The 24,120-nt window shown below is 49.6% G+C and overlaps 1 protein-coding gene across 4 annotated transcripts in view; it reads right to left on the bottom strand.

The window, feature by feature from the left end:
- The window catches only part of DOCK5 (dedicator of cytokinesis 5), an 80,547-nt gene extending 57,918 nt beyond the window's left edge, over nucleotides 1–22,629 (bottom strand). For all 4 annotated transcript variants that reach the window (XR_010350942.1, XM_064400319.1, XM_064400320.1 and 1 more), the window contains exons 1-3: nucleotides 22,413–22,629; nucleotides 6,713–6,796; nucleotides 868–908 (exon numbers count right to left, since the gene is read on the bottom strand). Coding sequence is in view for 3 of the 4 variants with exons in the window: in XM_064400319.1 (XP_064256389.1) it covers nucleotides 868–908; nucleotides 6,713–6,796; nucleotides 22,413–22,455 (168 nt within the window). In the remaining variant the exon portion in view is untranslated. The remainder of the gene's footprint in view (nucleotides 1–867; nucleotides 909–6,712; nucleotides 6,797–22,412) is intronic.
- Between the last annotated feature and the right edge of the window lie 1,491 nt (nucleotides 22,630–24,120).

The following is a 24,120-nucleotide window of genomic DNA, read 5'->3' as shown; positions in this document are numbered from 1 at the left end:
CTAAAAATAAAGAGATAAATGAAATAAATCAATCCTACTGTGGGATAGGATGTGACAAGAAGATATTTAACAAAAAACAGGGGAAAGGAGTATGAAATGTCCCAGTATGCCAGGAAAAAAAGGACAGAGAGGAGCAGCAGGTTCCACACTGGCAGCTCAAGAGAATCTGATTCCTTGTTTTATTCCAATGACCCTCATGACCCTGCAGGAAATGCTGGAAAATCCTGAAAATTATCAGTCGTTGCCATGAAATATTCCTGGAGTCCTCTGTCAGGCTACCCTGTGCTCCCTAGAAAAGCTCCCTCCACCAGCATCTGCAGAAATTCCCAAATTTTTGTTGTTACAGAGAAACCTTCTGGAAATGCTGGAATCCTCTTTTCTCTCCTCTTTACCCCTGAAAGCAGAGGCTGTGGGGGATGTTACACAGGAGAGGTGCCAGCACTCCTGGGGAACCTGCATTTCCAGGCAGCTTCCAGCCCAAGCTCCAGCAGCTTGCCTGAGAGCCAGGGATGTGTCTTTTCTGGAATATTTTCCAGTCAAAACTCTGATATTCCCATTAAATATAATTAATGCTGGATGTGCACAGGTCCCAGAGCATCGTGATAAAGCAATACACTCCTGTATGGAGATGGGAACAGGTAATTTTGGAAGTTCCAACTGCATTCCTCATGCTTCCAGTGGAGGAATTCCCAACACATGGCTCTGAACTTTCAGCTCAAGGTCACTGATTTCTGTCACTGAGGACAGGACACTGTGGCCAGGAGTCCTGCCTGAGGTTAAGACAAGAAATGCAGGAGTTTTCAGCACCAGATGGGGTCTGGCAAGGTGTGAAATTAAAATGGGAGTCACCCAAAAGTGAGGTCGTACCTTCTTGGATTTATTTCGGAGTGTGTATCCTCGGTACCAGCCTGGCAAAGCAAACACAGATATTCGTATTTCATTATTTCCTGTTGACAGCACTTAAATACAAATTGTGATTCTCACCACCTTTCTACAACACCAATTTATTGAGTTTTCATCTGGGATCCACTCCTGGGGAGACACCTCTGTCTGTAGGAGCTGAGCTCCCTGCCCTGGCACAAACCCTGTTTATCAATCCCACCTTGGTAAGATCTAAAGATTGCAAGACAGAAGCAATAATTGTGCTGCCCAGGCCTCAGGAGCAGATGCCTCTGAGAGAACATTTCTCCTCTCGTCGGCACCTGGGTTTTAACCAGGATTTCCATGGAAAGGGTTGGGTTGGGAGGGACATTAAAGCCATCCAAGGAGATTATGTCCAGCTGAGTGGCAGCATCAAGAAGGCAAAGGGGTTTAAGGGAATAATCAGGCAAAGAGGAGACAAGGCTGATTTCTCTGCATTAATTTTTTTTTGTTTTATTGTTGGTTCCCCCAATATTCCTACATTTATCAAAGAAGGTTCCTTAAAGAACCATGGATCTGACACTCCTCAACCATAAATTAGAGATTAGAATGGTTTAATTCATATTTTATTAAGTATTTTTATGTGCATGTGGTTGTATTTCTATTTATTTGTGTTCTGAAGTGTAGCTTTGTGCCCCTTCTGCAGCAATGGGGAGGTACCTCCACCTCAAAAACTCCAACATTCCAGTAATAAGTTAGGAGGAAAGAAATTCCATTGCTTTCCACAGGAGGAAAACAAGATTATCCATTGCTCATGGAGCCATGGATGAGGTCCTGGATTAGGGATAGGAAGATTTAGGTTCTATTTTTATCTAAGTTGTCATTAATTGAAGGGGAAAGCACAAATTACTCAGGGTGGGAGACAGAGCTGATGGAATTTACCAGGGGGGGTTTTGGTCCCATTTAACACGTTCAGCCCTCTGACAGCACAACTTCCTCCTGTTTCAAAGGGCCCCCTGGCCTTCCCCCCATTCCTGTAAAATATTTTGCAATCATTGCACAAAAGCACGTTGGGCCTGATTGTGCAAAGCTGTTTCTGCAAGCACCTCGTGCAACTTCTGTCGGAATTCTGCTCCCACCTTTAATAACTTCACCCATCACTTCAAAAGGAACATCAGTCTTTGGGCAGTGGTCAATTAATCACATGATTTCTTCTTTAAAAAAACCCCGAAGTCTTAAATCTTCAGAGGAATGAGACTGTTTAAGTGTTTGAGTGTTTTCCCCAAGCAGAGATGGGCTAAAAACAGAGAAGGGTTTTGCAGCTGATGAGGGCGTGAAAAATTTCAGCTGCCCCAACACTCAGACTGAAATCTGAGTGAAAACAGAAATATAAACCGACTTGCAAAGAAATTACTCAAAGTTTGGGGTTGTTGTTTGTTGGGTTTTTTTAATTGATCAAGTCCTCAACTCTACCCTTCACTAAGTGGATTTTATGGAGAATGGAAAAGAAAAATCTAAGGACAACACTCCAGTGATGATCAAGCTCTCCGCAGTGATGCAAGGCCAGGCCACGTGTGGGACCACAAGGTCCCTGTTCCTCCTCCTGGGGGCCTGTCCTGTCCCACAGCACTCAGGGCATTGCTTCACCCTGCCCAGGGGTGACTCAAACCAGCAACAAATTCAAGGTAAACTTCTTTTCAGCAGGACCAGAACCTGCCGGGGTCACGGTATGTGCGCACACATTCCTTCCACCCACAGCATGGCTTTTCCCACAGCTCCCCTGAAATCCTACAGTTAACAGGAATAATAAATCCTGCAGATTGGGAGAGATTCCCCTCAACAGCAGTGTCCTCCCAGCTCCCTGCTCAAGGGCAGACTCCCTGCACTGGAGCAGCCTCAAAGTCCTGGAGGCAGCAAGGTTCCCTCCTTTTCCTGGATTCTGCAGCTCGGGCTGATCCCTTGGCAGGCAGGAGGAGCACGCACTGCGTGTCTGCTTGTCAGGGGAAGGAGAAACCTTGGGCAAAGAGCTTGTGCCCTTCTGCAGCCAGAGACAGGAGGGGAAAACAAAACCTTGCTCTGCAGCGTGGGACCTGAACTGACAACCCCGGGCTCTGCAGTGGGTTTGGCTGTGTTTGTGTAAAAGGGAAAGGGATGCAAGAAAAGAGATCTGAGAGCTCGCAGGTCTCCTACACAGATTGTTACTGGCACACAGAAGCATCCCTGGAAGTGTTTCCATCCCTGGAAAGGTTGGAGCAACCTGGGATAGTAGAAGGTGTCCCTGCCCGTGGCAAGGGGTGGGACAGGATGATTTGAATGTCCCTTCCAACCCAACCATTCTATGGACATCAGCTTGGACTGGAAATACCTGGAACCTTCAGTTCACAATGCTCAGCCTGTGGTTTCCCTCTAACATCCTTCCCTATGTCCTTTGTAAAAGTTGGAGCTGAATTTCCAGGGGTATCACCCCCTGATGAATCCCTGGCAAAGGGGAGCTGCAGGTCAGAAAAATGAATCAATCACCCCCTGTGCTATTCCCCACCATGTTATTCCCCTTGTGTTATCCCCACTGTGTGATCCCCACTGTCTTATCAACCCCTGTGTGATCCCCCCTGTGTGATCCCCCGTCTGTTATCTTCCCTCTGTTATCACCCCAAATCTTCCCAGCTGCACTCACCACCCACCCCAGCTGCATCAGCCTAACTTGGAAACTGGGGCTTGGAAAACAAGAGGCAAAGAGTGCTCACAGCTCAGCCCCAGCCTGGGTGGGATTTTGGGGTGCCTGTGCAGGGCCAGGGGTTGGGCTGGATGATCCCTGTGGGTCCCTTGCACTCAGGATTTTGTGATTCCAGCCTTTGCAGTGGCAGCAGAACCAAGCAGGGATTTTGCAATTTCAAGAAGTTTCCTGGCACTGTGAGGCAGCACAGGAGCAGCACCTGACTGCAGGGACTGCCCAGAGGGTTTGGGAGCCACCTCAGGAGAGGTTTGTGCAGCCCAGAACTGCCCCAAAGTGCACCCAAAATTCCCTTTATTGCCCGTGCCTGAGCCCCCAGAGCAGCTGAGCTGTCTGTGCTGTGTCTGGCAGCCCTGGAAGCAGATAACATTTACTGCAAACACCAAACCCCAGCACCCACCCCAGGACTGCTGCTCCTGGCAGGAACGTGCCACGGATCCCTCTGGATGGATCCCTGCAGAGCCAGAACCCCAGAGCACAGCGAGCTCCACCTGGGTTCAGGAAATGCAGGAATGTTCTGGATCAGGGAGCAGCAGCCCTGGGGACACGGTGGGATGTGCTCCTGAGCACCCTGAGCTGGGCAATGGCAGCCACAGCACCCAGGGGCTGCTGGACCCAGAGCCCCAAACTCCCTGAGCCCCCAAGAACGGCACTGCCAGCCTGGGGAATGCCCTCAGCTATGGGCAGGGCAAGGGGAGCCAAAAACGACTGCACAGAGCATCCCTGACCCCCAAAAATGACTGCACAGGGCATCCCCAACCCCAAAAATGACTGCACAGGGCATCTCCCCTGAACCCCAAAAATGTCTGCACCTAAAAAATGACTGCACAGGGCATCCCCAACCCCAAAAATGACTGTACAGGGCATCTCCCAACCCCAAAAATGACTGCACAGGGCATCCCCAACTTCAAAAATGACTGCACCCCAAAAATGACTGCACAGAGCATCTCCAACCCAAAAAAAAAAAAAACTACCTAGGGAATCTCCCAGCCCCAAGAAATGGCTTCACAGGTCTTCCTCCTCCCAACCCCAAGGAATTATTTTATAGGGCATCTCTCAACCAGCCAAAATTATTTCACAGGGCTTGTCCCAACCCCCAAAAATTATTTCACATATTTCCCATATTCACATATTCACATATTTCATTATTTCACAGGGCAATTCCCAGACCCCAGAAAATGACTCCACAGGGCATCATCCAACCCCTAAAAATTACACCACAGGGCATGTCTCAACCCTCCAAAAAATGACTTCATGGGGAACCTCCCAGCCCCAAAAATGACTCCACAGGGCATCTCCAGCCTTTCCTCCCCCAGAGCCCCCACCCTGCTTCCATGGAAACTTTTCCTCAGTCGAGGCTTGTGTGTCCAGATAAGAGCAGTGATTAGAGAACAAAACCAGTTTTTATCAGCTCTGGTGGTGAGCAGGCAGCATCAGCATGAAAAGGAGCAGAAAAAGCCTCTTGTGAGAACATTTATCCTCAAAACCAGAGCCACAGAGAGCTGAGAACACAGCTGAGAGCTGATATCCAAAAAAAAAAGAGATTCAGGAATACACAAGCTCCCCCCACGCAGGCAGAATATCAGAATGGGGAGGGGTTGAGGTGATTTTACAGGAAATTAGAGCAGACCCACAGTGGAGTCACCATCTCTGCACCTCCCCCTGTACACTCCCAACTGTCTGGCCTGGATTTCTGGCTGCTCTTGCTGGGAAAGGGGATTTTTGGTGCCCTGCAGGAATTCCGAGGTGCCTCAGCCACAGATTCCTGCTCCCCACTGATGGCTCAGCATATGGGATCCATCACTTTCCCCTGCACACATGAAAACATTCACATCTTTCCCAAATTATTCACAGGCAATTTTCTCCTGACAGAGCTCCAAACTGGGAGATTTCAGGCCAAAAAAAGGGTGCCATTTATGTACTCATTCCCTGTTCCTGTCTCTGCTGAACTGATTACAATAATAGGGGCTACACAATGATAAAAAATTAAAAACAGGCAGAAAGAAGTAAATCCCCTCAAATTTTGGCAAGTCCAAGACGCCTCCTCTTCCCGAGGGAGTTTTCCTCCTCCTGCCCTGTGTCTTTTTGCAGAACCATGTCATAAATCAGTGATTTCCACAGGGTATTTCCCTTTTTCCCCTCTCCCCCACCACGATCACCCACAGAGGGGTAAAACCACGACAGACTCTGCCAGGACTGGGAGCTGCTGCTGAGGAGGGAAAGGGAGCAAAGGGCCAAGAACAAACTGCTAAAGGAGCAGCTCCCTGTTCTCAGTGCTGAGCCAGAGCACAGAATCTGCATTCAAATTGATGCTGCTTTGTGAAAATAATTGGATTTATATTTTACCTTTGGGTTTTGGAGAGGGAAGCAGTGACCAGAGCATTCCTTAAAATGATTGAATGGCTCTGTTCCAGTCTTAACACCGAAATCTTTGTCAAAGAATCAAATTTTATAGGGAGGGTTGAAACACTCAAGTGTCATTTTAATCTTTAAATTAAGAAGTTTGTTCACTCTGTGGTTTGCATTAAGTTATTATGAAAAATGTCCCAGTGAAGGACTAGGAGAAACAGCCTAAAAAGGGCATGGAAGCTCCACAACTGGAGCATTTTAAGAACATTTAATGCCAGTTTGTGATATTACAACTCAAAACAACCTGAATTATGAACTAATCAGCACTTCCCTCTCCTTTTCGGTCATCCACTCAGATCAAGAACTAACTCAGGTTAAGAGCTAGGGTTTTTTTTAAAATTATTATTCTTATTTTCCAGCAGGATCAGTTGATCCGATGAGCCTGGCCTGGCCCAAAGAGGAGCCAAAGCAAAGAGGTGAAAAACAGCAGTGAACAGCCAGAATTCAATGTTTCTTTCTCTTTTAGTGCTGCCTTGAGATACTGGTGAAACCTTACCATATAAACTCTGCCTGGAACAGCACCGAGATGAGAAACCCTCTGCATTTCTACATTTTTAACACTATTCTAAAAATTAAGAGGCTACAGCAGCCACTACAGACCAAATTTGTGCTTTGGGGCGTAAGAGAAGTTGAAAATACAGATCTAAAATTTGAAAAAGAATCTTGATTTGTTCCTATTTTCCCTGCAAACCCCCTGTGAGCTGCACCTACCTTCGTACATCTCCAGGATGTGAACAGTGTCCCCCACCTGCAGGGACAGCTCCACGTCCTGCACGGCATCGTAGTTGTAGATGGCTGAAAAATGGGGAGAAAAGGGGCAAAAGAGAGCCATGAAAACCATGAACCATGGACCATTTCCTTTGGGAAAAGGGATAAAGGGATGAAGTCACTCTGGGTATGGAATACACTGGGAAAGGACATAATGGATTATTTCCAGATTTTATCATGAAGTATCACTAACAGACAACAAAGGTGGGGTTTTACCTTCCAGACAGGCCTGGAACACTTCTGGAGGAGCTGAACATTCCCACTTTGCCAAAAACCTGCCCTCAGAGCTCACCACCCCCTCAGGCACAACAATTCTGGAATTATCATTTTCAGTCTTTCTCAGGAGTAACTCCAGCATCAGAAAACATCAGAAATGGGATCTTAATTAAAACCACCCCCAATCCAGACTCAAACACTCCTTTCCCAACCAAATCACCCTTGTTTGCTCTGCCCAGCCAAGAACCAATTTTAGCACCAAAACTTGGGATTCTGTGCCAATTTAATCCCTCCCAAAAACAAAGTTAAGCTGGATGCTTATGGGATTTCCAGGGGGAATAGGATTAAGTGCAGGAGCCCACACTCCTGGAGTTCCCTTTCCCTGGGACCTGCTGCAGCTTCACTGGGCAAAGCAGAGCCCTCCCTGGCACCAGGCGAGAAAGTGTACATTAAATTTGCTTTCAAACCAAGTAAAAAGACATAAAATCAGTGAAATGCTTTGCTGTGGTTCAAGGAATTGTCAGCAAAGTCAGAGCAGGTCAAACCCAGACCACCTAATTTATTTAAAATACTGGTTTAAGAATAGATCATATCCTAAACGCAGCAATGAAATCTTCCCAAAATTCCCATATTTATGTATCCCTGAGGAAATCCATTGGTGAAGAACCACATTTGTTTTTAACAAAGCAAAAAAAATCACCCAAACATTTTCAGAGAATTCTCGAGACTTCCCAAAGTTTGTGTTTAAGCTCTGGACTGGGACTGAAATAAACAAATAAAAACCAGAGCTCTTCTGCCAGGAATTTCCCATGAAGTGCTCCCATTCCCAGGGGATGAGGTGCTCTGCCTCCTGGCAGGGCTCCAGCACATCCTGGGGCTTTCACCACCAGGAATTCTCTCCCAGATCAGAGCTTTCTTCAAAATATTGTGGCTACAAATCTCCCAGCAGGAGCAGGCTGGGGATGTGCATCCCTGCAGGACCCGATCCCAAGCAGGGACAGCTTCCTCTGCTGCAGGGGTTTGTCCCCAGGGCCCCAGTTTGTGTCACAGATACATGGACAATGCTCTAAACTCATGATTTCCACAGGATTACAGGAATTTTAATGGATTTCTACTCCTAAAAGCTGCTTCTGCACCCACCTTCCTCTCCTTCCCCACAAAGGGGTTGGAAATCAGGATGTTAAAGCTGACTGGTGAGCTGGGTGTGCAGCTCTGACACCTTAAAGACCCCAGAACCAGCCCAGAAGTAAAAATTCCATTCACATCCTAACAGAAAAATCTGGATAATGCTCATGGCCAAAGGTGGACGTGAATGAGAAGCGTGGAATTGGTTTGGGTTGGGAGAGATTAAATCCCACCCAGTGCCAGCCTTGGCAGGGCAGGGGCAGCTCCCACTGTCCCAGGGGCTCCAGCCTGGCCTTGGGGACTGCCAGGGATCCAGGGACAGCCAGAGCTGCTCTGGGAATTCCATCCCAGCCCCTCCTACCCTCCCAGCCAGGAATTCCTTCCCAATCTCCCATCCATCCCTGCCCTCGGGCAGTGGGAGCCATTCCCTGTGTGCTGTCCCTCCATCCCTTGTCCCCAGTCCCTCTCAGCTCTCCTGGAGCCCCTTCAGGCTCTGGAAGGGGCTCTGAGCTCTCCCTGGAGCCTTCCCTGCTCCAGGTGAGCATTCCCAGCTCTCTGCTCTCCAGGTGACATTCCCAGCTCTCCCTGGATCTCTCCCCTCCCCAGGTGACATTCCCAGCTCTCCCCGGATCTCTCCCCTCTCCAGGTGACATTCCCAGCTCTCCCCTCCCCAGGTGACATTCCCAGCTCTCCCTGGATCTCTCCCCTCTCCAGGTGACATTCCCAGCTCTCCCTGGATCTCTCCCCTCCCCAGGTGACATTCCCAGCTCTCCCCGGATCTCTCCCCTCTCCAGGTGACATTCCCAGCTCTCCCCTCCCCAGGTGAGCATTCCCAGCTCTCCCTGGATCTCTCCCCTCCCCAGGTGACATTCCCAGCTCTCCCTAGATCCAGGTGACATTCTCAGCTCTCCCTGGATCTCTCCCTTCCCCAGGTGACATTCCCAGCTCTCCCTGGATCTCTTCCCTCTCCAGGTGACATTCCCAGCTCTCCCTGGATCTCTCCCTTCCCCAGGTGACATTCCCAGCTCTCCCTGGATCTCTCCCCTCTCCAGGTGACATTCCCAGCTGTCCCAGCCCTGCAGAGGGGTCCCAGCCCCGGAGCACCCCCAGTTCCCCTCCAGGTCCCTGTGGCGCTGCAGGGCTGCCACACCCAGGGATTCCCACTCACAATCCCCGCATGCCCCAGCCTTTTCTGGGACAATCACTCATTATACAAACACCAGGCTGCATTTTTCCCATAAACTGCTGCCCAGGGAAAGGTGGGTGGACACAGGCCCAGCCTTTCTGTGGGAACACAGAGTTAATTCAGCCCCAAGAGCACCAGCGAGGACCCAGCCGTCCCCTTCCCCTTCCTAAAGATCACAGCAGCCACAAGACAGAACTGACCCCTGCTCTCCCCCTGCCTGCTCCACCAGGCAGGTTTCACATCCCAACACGCAGCATTTACAACCTGGAGGAACTCCCACATCAAAAAAAAGACAACAAAAAAAGTCAATTTTATCTTTCCTTGCCTTGCCAGACTGTACTAAGCCAGAACAGAGGGTCACTGTCTGAAACCTCCTCCCTCATGCTCTTCTACAAGATTATAAAAGACAAATTGCTGGCATATTTTCCCTGGGAACTTTGCTGGTTGCAAGTGATGTTTCCTGCTGCTGGAAGTCAGAGCTGTCCTCAGCCATCCCATCTGCAGGGATTTGTGCTCTGAGCCCCCTCCGTGACCTCTCACCGACTTGAAAGGAAAAGGAAGCTTCACAGCACAAACATGGGCATGGTGTGGAAAAATAAAACCCCTTCACTTAAATCCTGACAGAGCAGCGAGAAAGGAAGAAGGAAAAATAATACAGGGACTTTTGTATTCAAATTTGCAGCAATATCTGAAGTTAAGTCTTTTTGCTCCGAGCTAAACTTCAGCTGTGATTTTGTCCTTTGAAATTCACTTCAGAGTGCTGATCCTGCTTCTTTTATCATCCCAGATGAAAAGCAGCACTGAAATTGAGGAAATTTAATCCAAATAAGGAGGTAGAGGTGGAAAACACGAGCCTGGGTTTGTTTAATGATCATTTCTTCGAGCACAACTGGAGGCAATGTCTCGGTTTGGTTTAGTGCTTCAGTTTGGTTAAAAGCTGAAGAATGTGTTTTCCAAGTGCACCCGGCCCATGGAATCCATCAGGATTGGAAAGGGCAGCAGATAATTCCATGAGCAGTTGGTTTTATGGCACAGCCAGGGCCAGAAGGTGAAGATAAGCAGCAATTTTCCTGCTCCAGGGCAGAGGGTGATTCCTCAGCGGGGCTGCAGGAGGAACCCTCAGGGCATTGCACAACCTCGGGGGATGCTCTGCCCCAAAGTCACCCCAAAGCAGGGACTGCACGGTGGCAGAGGGAGCCTGGCAGAGCCGGGGCTCAGGAGGGTGCTCAGGGAGCAGGTCTGGCCCTGTCACTGCCCTGGGCCACCAGGCCAGCCCCAGCACACACCCCTGAGCACGGCACCCACAGCTCACACAGGACACGGCCTCAGCGCCAGGCACGGGGCACAAAGCAAAAGAACAGTTCCACTGCAGGTGAAAACCCCCAAAACACGCTTTAAAACCCACAAAGCTCCTCTTTGTCCAAGAGCCCCGGGAGAAGCCTCGGTGTGCAAGAGGTCTGTGAGCAGCTCATGGAACCTGAGCTGGGTGGAACCAGGGACAGATGGGGCATTTCAGGAGAAATGGCTTCAAAGTGACACAGGGGAGGGTTACATGGGATGTTGGGAAGGAATTCCTCCCTGTGAGGGTGGTCTGGAGCTCCCACAGAATTTGTTGCCCCGTCCCTGGAAGTGTCCAAGGCCAGGTTGGAGCAGCCTGGGATAGAAGGTGTCCCTGCCATGGCAGGGGTGGGATGGGATGAGCTGCGAAGTCTCTTCCAACCCAATCATTCCATGATTCCATGCTTCTGTTAATTCCTAGACCCATTTTGCCCACAGATTCATTCCTTTTCAAGACTGCCCTAAAGGCCAAGCCGGGCTAAAACGCCTCAAAATGCAAAGAGAAGGAAGCAGCAACTGCCACACACAATTTCTGTGTAACTCAAATCAGAAGGAAATGGAATCTTTCCCTCCACGAGGGTACTTGAAATGTGCATTACTGGCCTGGAAAACAGAGCCCCTGCAAGATCCATTATCTCGGAGCTGGCTCTGAGCCCCCCTGCCCCACCCACCACAAAGACACAACAACCCTGTCCAAATGCCACGTCCCGCTCCCCCTGCCCTCCCCTCTGCCAGCAGGGGCTGGGGCTGCTCCCCAGAACAAAGGATTCCATTCAGGGCCCTGCAGGAGCTCCTTCCATCCCTCAGCCCCACACCAAACCCCACAGCACACAACCAGAGTGATCTGATCTCTGCTGCAGCACTTAGGAATGGCCTTTCTGCAGGACAGCCTGGGATGGTCCCCGGTGCCAAGATCCAGCCAAAAACACAGTGGCTTTATTTAAAAAACAAGGAACTACCCAAGGAATTAATTCTTCAGAGGAACAAAGTCTTTTTTATGTATGGAGCAAAAACATTCTGGTAACTTCCCAGGAATTTGTGTCTGACAAACTGAGAATGGCATAATTAAGATTTAGATGTCAGGCCACTTTTCTGCTTCAAAAAAAAAAAAAAGTAATTCACGGTTCAACACTGGAAATACAGGCATTTAGTCACTGTTATGAAAAAATTCCCACTCTTGGACGGTGGTTGCTGCCATTCAGATCAATTCCAAAAGTTCTGAGTGAGTGCTGAGCATTTGGGATGTCAGTAATTCAGATTTAATGGGATTATGCAGCTGGAAATGCTTTCATTAACAGCCACCCTTAGACAGCAGAGCCTCTGAGGAGCTCAGGTGGACTATCCCTGCCCAGGGAATGAGAGGCTCTTTAAGGTCCTTTCCAGCCCCAAACTCCCTGGAATTCTGTGGGTTTGTGATTCCAGCACCTTGTGCACTCACTGGTCCAGGCTGACCTCACACAATGAATGCACTCAAAATTTTTCAACTGTGTTATCTCAAAAATAAGCATTAAATCATTTCAGCAATGACATCAGCTGCCTCTGCAGGAGGATGGGACGTGCCTTTTCTAATCTGGGTGCTGTAACTGCTGGGTTTTACATTCACCCTCTCTCTGGGAACCTGGAGAAAAGCAGGAAGAGCCACTGCCCTCAAGAAGCTTCCAACACTTCCAACCTCAGACTGCTCCAGGAGCCAAACCCAAATGAGGGTGTCCTGCTCACCTGCCAAGGACAAGGACTTGATGCACACCTGGTCAAAGCCTGAAAGACTTCCCTGATTCCCTCTGAATAATGGATTATCTTGGAGTGAGCCAGGCAATAATCAGAGGTTTTGCAGATTCTGTCCTGACCAAGCAGCCCAAATGGAACAGATTCCCAGATCTGGGAGCAGGGAAGGCTTCCAGCCACGCCCTCATCATCTCTGGGCTAATCCTGTCTCACTCCCCATCCGGGGCTGGATCAGATCCTGGGCTCAGTGCTTTAATCTCCTAAAGCCTGGATTGCTTTAGGAAAAACAACCTCACAGCCCAGCCCATGGGAATGGGGAGGCTTTCCCAAGGTTACACAAGGGCTCCCAGGGGATGATCCCATGGTCTCTTATGGCTTTAAACACCCCCAAACCCACAGGCAGCTCCACAACAGAGCTCTGGAGCAGGGAGAGATGAGTCCCTGGATTTTAATTAGAGCTTCTCAGATCCAAATCAGGCAAACTGAGATCACTCAGAACTGCTGAAGCACGAGATAGCCTGATTGTAAGGAAAAAAAGAGATAATATCTGTATTTTCATGTCTGCAGAATCCCCAGCAGTTGCCTTCTCCTCAAATATTTGTTGCAAAGTGTTTACACCACGGTATCTGTGTAAAAATACAGAATATTCAGTTCTCAGAGTGCATCTGAACTGCACACAAGGACACAGATACACCCTAAACAGCCAGATTTGGGCACCAGCACAATTTCACCCCAGCACAAACTGTTTTGTCTCTGAGAATGTTCAGGGTGGAAGGAGCCAAACTTCAGCTGCTCCCGTGCTCTGACCCTCACAGACACTCTGGTTTATTTTCCACCCAATGAATACTCACACACAAACCTTTTGCTGTGTCATTTTCTTCAATGGCCTCTCCATTTCCTCTATTATTTTCACTCTGAAGGGCCTTTGGGGGTTTTAAGCTCAGATAAGGAATTAATCTACATGAGCTGTCTCAGCTCCTGTCTGGAGCAAGAGGGAGTGCTGTGAGCCAGAGGAGAAATAAATCAGTGCTGCCAGTGGAGGAGCCAACCTGCTCCTGAATTCACAGCACCCAACCAGATCTAGGCCATGATTTCAGAAAAAAAAGCAATCAAAACACCCAGACCTGCAATTCCAGTCCCCTTGGAACACCAGGAAATGTTCCCTTTGCAGAGACACAGCTGGAAAAACAGCCTGGCCTCTCTTCACACTTCTGTAAATTCTATCAGGTTTGATGCATCTGTTTGTGGTGCTCCTCAAGGCTTGGCCAGGAAGGGCTGGGCCAGGTGATCCTTGAGGTCTCCTCCAATCTGATCTTCCCTGATCCTGTGATTCCCCAGGCTGTGGTTTGGGGAATGCCCAGCTTTTGCTCCCAGTGCATCCCAGTGAGAGCAGCAGCTCCCTGAAAGTGTCTGAACATGAAAAGGAGCGAGAAATAATGAAGCTTAGCCTCAAACAGTTTTGAAGGCTGCAGTGTTCCAGGTCTGGTGATCCCTGCCAGGGATCCTGTCAGGGTTCAAGCTGCTGGTGTTACTGTCCTCCAAGCCCTGCAGCTTTGCTCTGCCTCTCTGGGACCCCAGACTGAAGGATCACTATTCTCCCAAAAATACAGTAAAACATTTAAAATGATCCCCCTGACCCCATGCAATTCCAACATGACCACAGAGCAAATGGTTTTGCCTGTGGTTTTCAGGGGCAGAACCTGGTTTGTGCTCAGCCCAGCTTGTTGGCATCACTGCAACTCAACACACCTCAGCTATTTTGGTTTTCCTTTGTTCCTTTGGACAAAGAGACATGGGAGAACATAAAGCCATTCTTGGGGCTGTGCCCTCCACAAGAAGGAGTTTATACCCCACAGTACCATGGCACTAATTCTGATTTAATAACTGCACACCCCTACCAGGGCTCTGAAATCCAACTCCACAAAAGCAACCTCTGATTTAATTTTCATTTTACAGCCTGTGAAGATGCAGTGTTTGTTTATAACACCCACACAACTGCGACTGGATTTTATCACGTCTGTCTGTAATTACCTTTTCTCCTCCGAGCTAAAAGTGCAATTTGTGCTTGGGTACTTTAAGTACAACAAAATAACGTTTCCAGTGAAATTTTCAGGCAGATTTGTAAAAGCAAGACCCCACTGTTCCATAAATTGGACCGCTCAGCTCATTTCCAACATGAAAGCATGTGGCACTTTCAAAAGAATTAATTGAATTTGCCACTGGCTTGAAATTACTGTCCCAGTTCTCACTGGGCAAAACATCAAAGCAGGAGCAGGAAAAGTTGGAAATGCCCCTGCCCAGAGCTGAGAGTGCTCCCACCCTGAGGGGGCAGAGATCAGGGATTTAAGAGTGAAACATTTCAGCTCAGGGTCCAACAGTGCCTGTGGGCTGAACTTCACCAGAAAGGTCCCCTGAGCTCAAACTTCAGCCCGTCCCTTGCTGGCATCAACACAACCCAGGCTAAAGCTGAGTGACCCCCCTTGTCAGCTGCAACAAAACCCACCCAAGTCACAGCTGGGAATTTGTATCAAGGGCTCCAACACCTTCCCTGTGCAGCCAGGCTCAGGAGGAGACAGAGCAGCTCTCCCAGGGGTTGAGGAAAGAACTCATAGTGTGGCTCAGCCCACTTGCAGAAATTTGGGATTCAGGGCTGAGGAAGATTTTAGCTCCACTAAACCCGTTAAGGAAACCCCAGAGCTCTCTGGAGCTGGCAGGGGTAACACAAGGAGAATTTCTGACGTGCAGAAAAACGGGATTGCAATCCTGCACCTCCAGTTCTGCTCACCCAAGGTGGACTTTGGGGCAGATTCACCTTCCCTCAATGGCCTGGGGCTCACTGACCCCTTTCTGCAGAACACAGCCCATCAGAGAATGGGCACACACAGACAGACTGCTTCACAGCTTCTCGTTTCCAGAGAAATGCAAATTCCAAGGCGTTCTTCTCTTGCCACCTATCCCAGGTAACAAGAAAAAGGGGAATAGGATTAAAATGAGGAGCAGGAAATCTTGGCAGGGAATGGGGAGGTCTTACACTGGAAGCAAAAAGCCAAACAAAAATATTGATTATTTTGTTGCCAGGAAGAATGAAGAAAAAACTGCTCCAAAATTTGCAGTAAGTTTTAATTAAACTGCCTGAGATGCCAGATGATGAAGAATTAACCACTGAAGCCTTCCCTACTTTTATTCCTTTACATCAAACTCTGTCTCTGCAGCTTGAAGCCCCCATGGCATTGTCAGAGTAGGAGAATGGAACTGCTGCAAGAATCAGGTGAAATAAGCCAAAAAAAATTTAAAAAAATAATTTAAATATATAAAAATAAAAATTAAAAAATAAATAATTTAAATACATAAATTTTTCCAGAACTAACTGGCCACTACTTGTCCATGACATTCTGAGCCACTCTCAGAACTTCAGAACTTTGGAGCTGAAGCCATAAATGGCTTTATTGCATGGAGGATCAAAGTTCCAGACTTCCCAAGAGCAGGAATCGTTATCTCCACTGCACCTTAATGAACTTTTGGCTCAGACTCAGCACCCTCCAGGACGAGGGGCACTTGGATTGCACCAACAGCTCCCAAAATTTCAGTGTCAGTGAGCACAGCTCCCCACAGCACGAGCAGCACGGCTGGGTTTGGCTCTGCTCTGTGACAAGGTGCCAGACACCATCTGAACACAGCTGCCAGAGAATGAATCCTTTAAATGCTGCTTCCCCCCAGTCCAGGGAGATCTCCCTGGGAAGAACAGCCTGTACTGCACCAAAATTACATTTTTATCATTTTAGCAACTGCTCCAACTAAAACTCTGCAACATCATCACTTTATGAAGGCAACCACGGACTGCCAGCCCAAAAAGCTGTTCAGTAACTTGTGTTTATGGGCTGGTTTTATTAGCACAGGTTTGCTGGCAAATGCACCCAAATCCATGGCAGGATTTCAGGCATCAGCAGTTAAATGCACTGGACCTGAAACATCCCCTCAGCTCCAGCAGCAAGGGGAAAATGTGTTTATGGCTGTGGGCTGATGTGGTCATGGCTGTGTCTTTAATGTCCTGGCAGAAATAGGAATTTTTTATTTAAAAGCAATAGTTGAATGAAATGTCCTACCAGTCAAGTAAAGTGCAAGCTGAAGAGCAAAAAATGTAGATTTTCAATTCAAGTTTGCAGGCAGAAGGGATGTGCATTTTTCAAAGCTGAATGATAAGGATTATTACACGGTGATAAATATTATACATTAGTACACTGTCACTGTTTTTTGACCAATATATTTATGTTTTTCTCAGTTCCTGAGTGTTTATTTCACTCTTCCTCTTCTTAACTCCCATTTGCAGTTGTGCTGGCAAATACAGTCCCTATGCCAGAGGAAGAACCACGAGAACAATCAAGCTCTGGTGTGAAATTCAGCACTGGTCCCACACCCAGATCTGGGGGAATTTGGTTCCTGTGATCTCCTGACACCTCAGAACAATTAACCCACATTTAATCAGCAGCACAGAGCTCAGCCCAAGCTCCAGAAGCACCCAAGCTCTGGATGCCTCTTTAGAGCCTCCATAAAGGGATTTAATTGCTAAAAAGATGAACTGTGGGACAGCTCCTGAACACCAAGGTGATGTCAGTCAGAAACTGAAGCACCCACAAGTCACAAAACACTTGGGGAAATATTTCTTTTCAAAGTAAGAGCAAGATAAGGAACATTGGCAAGTCTTGTTCATGGCAGTGAGATGCCTTTGAAGTCCACAGGATTAATTTCACAGGGAATGACTTAAGCAAGAGAGTAGAAATCAGCAAAAATAAGAGAAGACAACCCTGGCTAATATGGATTTAAAAAAAAAATAGAAAGTAGTATGGAAACAAGAAGCAGCACAGCCAAATTTCACATCAAATCAACTGCAGACACAGCAATAAAAGTTGGGAAACTAGATCAGAAATGAAGTGTCATCTGCTGGGAAGATTCAATTCTTTGCTGTTCACAATGCCAAAGGTTTGCTTTTCCCCACTGGGAATTCTGTTGGCATTGCCATCAGAGGATTTTTAGCCATAAATGACAATAAAGCAGGAGGAATGAGCAGAGTGTTTGTGTCCATAGGAAGGAAGGTGGGCAGTTCTGCAGCAGGAATGGGGGGATTGGCTTTTCCATCCTCTGGAGCCCCTGCAAGGAACCAGAGGCACGACAGGGGACGTGAGCTCCAAGTCAGAACAGGAATGGTGGGGGGAAAGCGAGGAGCAAGTTGAGACAAATATGGATTTTGCCCTAATTTGACAGGATGCACAACTCCCAGCAGTGTGAAGGGCTTTGATCCCAGACTGTCTGTGGGGAGAGCTCTGCAGGTGCCTGGAATGGGGACAGGGAGCCAGGAGCTGATGGCCCAGCAGCCCAGGTGATGCCTTAAATTTTAGCTTTTATATTTCCCAGATTCTGCACTGCCTTAGTGCACAGCTCTGAGCTCCACAGAGAATGCCAGTTACTGCCTTCACATTTTGGGCACACAGAACAATCCCTCAGGCCTGAGATCCAAGGACACTCTGCTGCCCCAGTCCCAAAAAGCATCAACAGAAGGGAATGGGGGGAGCAAACTGGGGGTAAAGGACTTCATAACCTGAAGCTGTAAGTGAACCCCTGGTATGTAAATGGACCAATCTCCTATTTGTCTGAAAAGCTCATGAGCACTGTGTACCTTGAAGGCTTCTGACTGCCCAGGGTGTATCTACTGAAGGCCTTTAATATTTTTATTATTAATAAATATTTATTAATTTCTTATTATTGCTCTTTATTATTTTTATTAATCCATTTATTATTTATTATGAATGAATACCCACTTAAACTCTGTCTAGCCCCTGTTCTAGACAGCCACTCCAAGGCATCGCAGGAGTCGCCACAAACCAAACCACAGTGAGCAGACCTGGTCCTGCAGCTCCCTCCCCGCCCCATCAATCCCCCAGGGCTGGCAGGCCCTGCTTGCTGTTTGAGGAGCTGCAAACACCTGAGCCATGACTGGAACCAGCCACCAGTGGGATCCCACACAGGGAAAATTTCAATGCTTATTTTCAAATGAAGCAGCTCAGTGCTCTGCTCCTGCCAGCCAGGACAGATGCCAGGGGTGGGAGAGGGCACCAAAACCTGGCAGGGGTAATTCCAGCGTAATCTCCCAGGTCTCACCACACACTCTGTTGAACAGCCACACTGCCCCAAAAATGAGAGTCAAGGAATCATGGAAAGTCCTGAGCTGGAAGGGACTCACAGGGATTGCTGATCCAACCCCAGGCCCTGCACAGACACCCCAAAATCCCACCCTGGGCATCCCTGGAGCAGTGTTCAAAAGTTCCTGGAGCTCTGGCAGCCTTGTGCCCAGCACCCTCTGGGTGAAGAACCTTTCCCAAATTCCAACCTAAAATCCCCTGGCACAGCTCCAGCTGTTCCCTCAGGACAATGGAATCCCCCAGCCCTCCCAGTGCATCCAGGTGCAAGCCACCACCTTCACCAAAACGCAAATTACTCTGGTTTTCACATCTCAGGGCTCTTCCAAGCAAACCTGAGTTAATAATTCCCGATTCTGGAAGCTCAGATTTGTGTACTCACTGAACAATTGGTGCATTTTCAGCCCAGGCTGCACAAGGATGAATAAACACTTCACATCCTGTTGGTTCATAGTCAGAAGAGCCACAAGAACCTGGTGTGCTGATCCATCACCACTGCAGACACCTGGAGAGCAGCCTGGCCCCAAGGCCAGCACTGCCACTCCAGCAGAAAGGGGCAGGAAAAGGGATCTGGTGGCTTGTTTATAATGGATTTATTACAGGCTCATTTCAGATTCCACAGACTCCAGGGTCTCTCACTCCATTAAGTCTCCAGGCCATAAAGTGAAGAACAGCTGATGAGCAATGACAGAATTGCTTTTACAACCCAGGTGTAGCACTTGAGTTAAAGTGCAAATCCAGGTTACTGCCAGCAGAAAAAGAAAGTAATTACATTATTGGTTCCTTATGCGCTAAGTTAATAATTTTAAAACAAATAGATAAGAAAAGTTAAAAGTCTTGGGAATACCCTAAGGTGTTCTTTCCCTCAAAGCAGTTTTTTGACCAGAAGGAGTCTTTGTGAAAGGATTTCTGCAAATGACAACTCCTTTTTGAGAGAAACACATGACCACAATAGGTTATTTTGTTCAGTGTGGCCCAAGAATGATCAGCTTCCCATGAAGATGCTCTTGCAGTCCAACACCAGAGGTGAAGCCTGTGGCAAGGAGGCTGTGGCAAACCCAGCAAACCCTGCTGCTCAGGGAGGAGATGCTGCCTGTGAGCTGAGCTGTGGTGCTTCTGTCCCTCCCAAATCCCATCTGTCACTTGGTTGGGAACTCACTGCGAGGGAGAAGCTGCAAGAGCTGCAAGCTGCTTGTCTCTCACGTTTGCTTCCCTGAAAACTGCAATTCCCAGTTCTGCCCTCCCTGCTGCTGCCACTCCAAACTCAGCCCTCTGCCATCTGTGGGGAGGGGAGCCCTCCCCAGTTTAACCAGTTCAGGGCAGAGCTAAACCCAGCAAATCCACTGGAACTCACAGAGCATGATCTGTAACACACAACCCAGGACAGAAACCCTTCTGAAGGGCAGAAATCAGACAAGTGACACTGAATCACACGGCTGGCTTCCTGGAATTCCCCACTTCATTGCCATGACTTCCAGGGTCTGTTTTAAATAAATCCAAGCAGCTCTACAGAAGTTTCCAAAGCAGAGAGCACCAGCAGCTACAACCTGGGTGTTCTTTTGCAGAGCCCCAGACTATTAAGGGGTGGAAGGGACCTCTGGAGTTCATCCAGTCCAGACCCTGCCCAGGCAGGGTCAGCTGGAGCAGGTGACACAGGAATCATCCAGGTAGCTTTGGAAAGTCACCAGAGAGGGAGATTCCAGGCCCTCCCTGGAGCTGTTCCAGGGATCTGCCTCCATGGAAAAAGTTCTTCCTCATGGTGAGGTGGAACTTGTGTTTTATTATGACTGGGAAGGCTCTGGCCCCATCCTGGCACCCTTTGGAGATGTTTGTATGGATTGGTGAGATTCCCCCCTCAGTCTTTTCTTTCTGAACAAAAGCTGTGCCTTTGCACTTCATGCCTGGCTGGGATGTGTCACCACCCCACACAAACCGGGGCATTCCGTCCTTGCAGCCACTTCAGCACTGGCACAGCCCCAGCCCAAAAGCCCAAACCTCCCTGTAAACCTCACCAACCCCTCCCAGGTGACCCCAAAGCAGTGAGAGCTGGGCCCTCGAGCACAGCACGGGACACGCTTGCAGATGAGACACTCATCAAGTCTGCAAACACCAAACTGACAAAATTACAGTGCAAGTGAGTCAAACTCTGACAAACTCTCTTTGTCAAAGTCTGACAAAGCCAGGCAGTGCCTAAATAATTCTGACACTGCCTGTGGATCAACTTTATCAGTCCGGGCTGCAAATTAAACCCCTGAGCTGTAGCAGGACAGCCCCCATGTCACCAGGAGGAAAAAACACCTTCTTCATCCAGCTGATCACCCAGGAGTCACAGGATACATCCCACCACACACTTTTTGGGTGGAAACATGCAGGGAGAGGCATTTTTTCCCTCCACCCTGCTTACTGTCAGGCCAGTGCCTTTTCTGGGAGAGGAGCTGTCACAAGGAGCAGCTGGCTGAGGCCAGCACGGAAAATCACCCCGGAAGGTAATAAATAAAAGGGAAGTCAGAGGAGTGCCTGTGATTCATCTGCTGCCCAAGGCCATTCAGAGCTGGGGAGCAGCCTGCTCAAAGGTGTGCTCAGAAAACACCAGCACGGCAATCAGCCGGCAGGATACGGGTTATCTGATCATCCACCAAAGTTTGGGAGTTACGGGTGCCCGCAGCAATCTCAGCAGGCCGTGTACACACTTCCATGGATAAACAGCAAGAAACAAAGTTCAGGGTGTCAGCACTCCACACCCTGCCAGTTACCTGGAGAAACCAGATAAGGCTGTGTGGTGTAAAATGTCTGTGCAGCTCCTGCGAGGAGCTGAGCTGCCTCCCTGCACAGCCACTCTGGGTGGAGGGGTCACCCAGCTCGAATTTGCTGTGAAAATCATGCAGGGTGAGGTTTTTCACCTTCAAACTCGCAGGCTGAACACCCTCGTGGGAGCTGGGGCAATGAACACTTTGCAAGCACAAAATTCATAATTTTTTCTCACATTGAGAAGTCCAGTGCTGAGCACCAGTGACACAGAAGATCACTCTTAGTAACATAACTCATCAAAAGCTGTGTCATAAGTGGCTTCCTGCCAAACGTTCCCTGCCCAATTCTCACCACCAACCTCAAAACTGTGGGTTTAAAACTCTCAAGCAAAGCGGAATTTTATCAGCAACACCACAAGAGTTCTGTTCCTGTTAGATACAAGTGAGCCAGCACTCAGAAAAATCCTTTTAAACAGAGCACAGAGCAGAAGGTACAAGGTGTCAGTCAGAATCATGGAATGGTTTGGGTCGGAAGGTCCTTAAAGCTCCTCCAGTTTCACTTCTGCCATGGGCAGGGACACCTTCCACTATCCCAGGCTGCTCCAAGTCCCGTCCAACCTGGCCTGGAACATTTCCAGTCAAGCTTTCACCCTAAATCCAGATCTCCAGCCGCTGGCAAAGACATCACCCTGAGCCCTCAATTTGCCCATGACACCCTCTATCCTTTCCAACCACATCTCCTTCCAGGCACACCAGCAGGCAAATTTCTTCTGCTGTGCTAGAGCCTTTTTCAGCGTAAAACATGCTGGAGAGGCAAAATGATAAAAGTCAGCCCCGAACTTTGAGGGATTCGTGGAGAACAGCGCCGGACACACAGCCCCATGGATTCGGGGAGCGGGCACCGCCGGACCGCGCACGGCGGAGGAGCGGAACGGGATGCGCGGAGCACGGAAAGGCACGGGAGAGAAGGAAAAGGAGGGAAAGGGACGGGATGGAAGAGAAGGGATGGGACGGAGTGGGAGAGAAGGTACGGAACAGAGGGAAGGCACGGGAAGGGGGGAATGGGACGGGAAGGGGCGCACAGCTCCGGGGCATCCCGGCTGGCACTCACTCACCGACCCCGTACTTCTCGCGCTTGGTGGGGATCCAGCGGGCCATGCCGGCGGGCCCGGGGGTCCCGGGGGGGTCCGGGGATCCCGGGGGGTTTGGGGGTTTTGGGGGGGATCCTCAGCGCCGCGCCTCGCCCGCCGCAGCCCCGCGCTGGAGCCGCGGGCCGGGCACGCCGGGCTGCTGAGCCATGCCCCGCTCCGGCCCCGCTCCGGCCCCGCTCCTGGCCCCGCTCCTGCCTCCCAAACGCGATCCCAAACACGCTCCAAAACTCCCCGGCACACGCCCAACTTTACAGCCGCCCCCGGCGCGCCGAGCGCAGGAGAGAGGGCGGGGAGAGCGCGGCGGGAGGAGGAGGAGGAGGAGGAGGAAGAAGAAGAGAAGGAGGAGGAGGAAGAAGAGAAGGAGGCGGCTCTCCCGGCCCCCGGCATCACCTGCCCCGCACGGCCCCGCCTCGGGACCGGGACACGGCAGCGGGGCAGCGCTCGGGACTGGGCCGGGTCTTGGGTTCAGTATCGCTGCTTCAAGATTCGGGGTGCGAGCGTGCAGAAATGGCCCCGCTGTCACTGGAAATGAGGGGTTTCACTGTCAGCCAGAGTGGGGGTCGGGGAAAGGTTGGGGGCCAGGGAAAGGTTGGATACCAGGGAAAGGATGGATGGATACCAGGGAAGGGTCAGGGGCCAGGAAAAGGTTGGGGATCAGGGAAAAGTTGGATTTTGGGAAAGGTTGGATTTCAGGAAAGGCTCTTCCCCCAGAGGGTGCTGGCACTGCCCAGGCTCCCCAGGGAATTGCCACGGCCCCGAGGCTGCCAGAGCTCCAGGGCTGTTTGGACAGGGATGCCCAGGGTGGGATTTTGGGGTGTCTGTGCAGGGCCTGGGGCTGGGCTGGATGATCCCAGTGGGTCCCTTCCAGCTCAGGGTATTTTGGGACTCTGCAGAATCACGGCGTGGTTTGGGTTGGAAGGAACCTTCATGCCCATGTCATCCCAGCCCCTTCAACCAGCCCAGGCTGCTCCGAGGCTGCTGCGCTGTTCCCAGTAACTCATTAATAGCTAAGAAAACAACGAGGTTACTCGAAAAGCACTCCAGGCATCTGGGAAATGTCACAGGGCCACACTTCACAGGAGACTCGATGTTCTCGAGATTGACTCGGCGCTCGGTGACGCAAAGCCGCGCTCCAGGCACAGGAGCTGCCACTCCAGAAAGGGCTTTGAGCTGAAGCACCTCGAGTTGGGGACACGGGACCAGCTGAGCACGAGCTGGGTCCTGCAGGTGTGTGGGCTGGGCTGGCAAAGCTCCTGGGACAGGGGTGCTCAGTAACACCCAAAGGGGTTTAAATCACATTGTTCACCCAGCCTTAGGGCCAAACTGAGCGGATCCAGGCTCTTCCCATCTCTCCAGGGCTGTAGTAACTGGATGTGCTCTGTATTAGTGCCTGTGGAGCCTATTGAATCATGGAATAGTGGGGCTGGAGGGGACTTTTATTTATCTCCTTCCAGCCCCCTGCCAGGGACAGGACACCTCTGTCTCTCACAAATGAAAACAATGATCATTCAGAATATTTTAACATCTGACCACTTTTTTAATTGCATTAAAGCGTGAAGATCTGGAGAGATCATCACATTTGTGATTATTTTGCACTGCAAGTGAGAGGCAGCAGGGCAGGGTTGTTGCTCAGCTCTCGGGTGCCCTGGGCAGATCACTTTGGATCTCTGTG

Source organism: Passer domesticus, chromosome 28, assembly GCF_036417665.1.
Source record: "Passer domesticus isolate bPasDom1 chromosome 28, bPasDom1.hap1, whole genome shotgun sequence".
Lineage (NCBI taxonomy): Eukaryota > Metazoa > Chordata > Aves > Passeriformes > Passeridae > Passer > Passer domesticus.
Note: the sequence above shows the minus strand (reverse complement) of the source record. Positions and strands in the feature narration are given on the sequence as shown.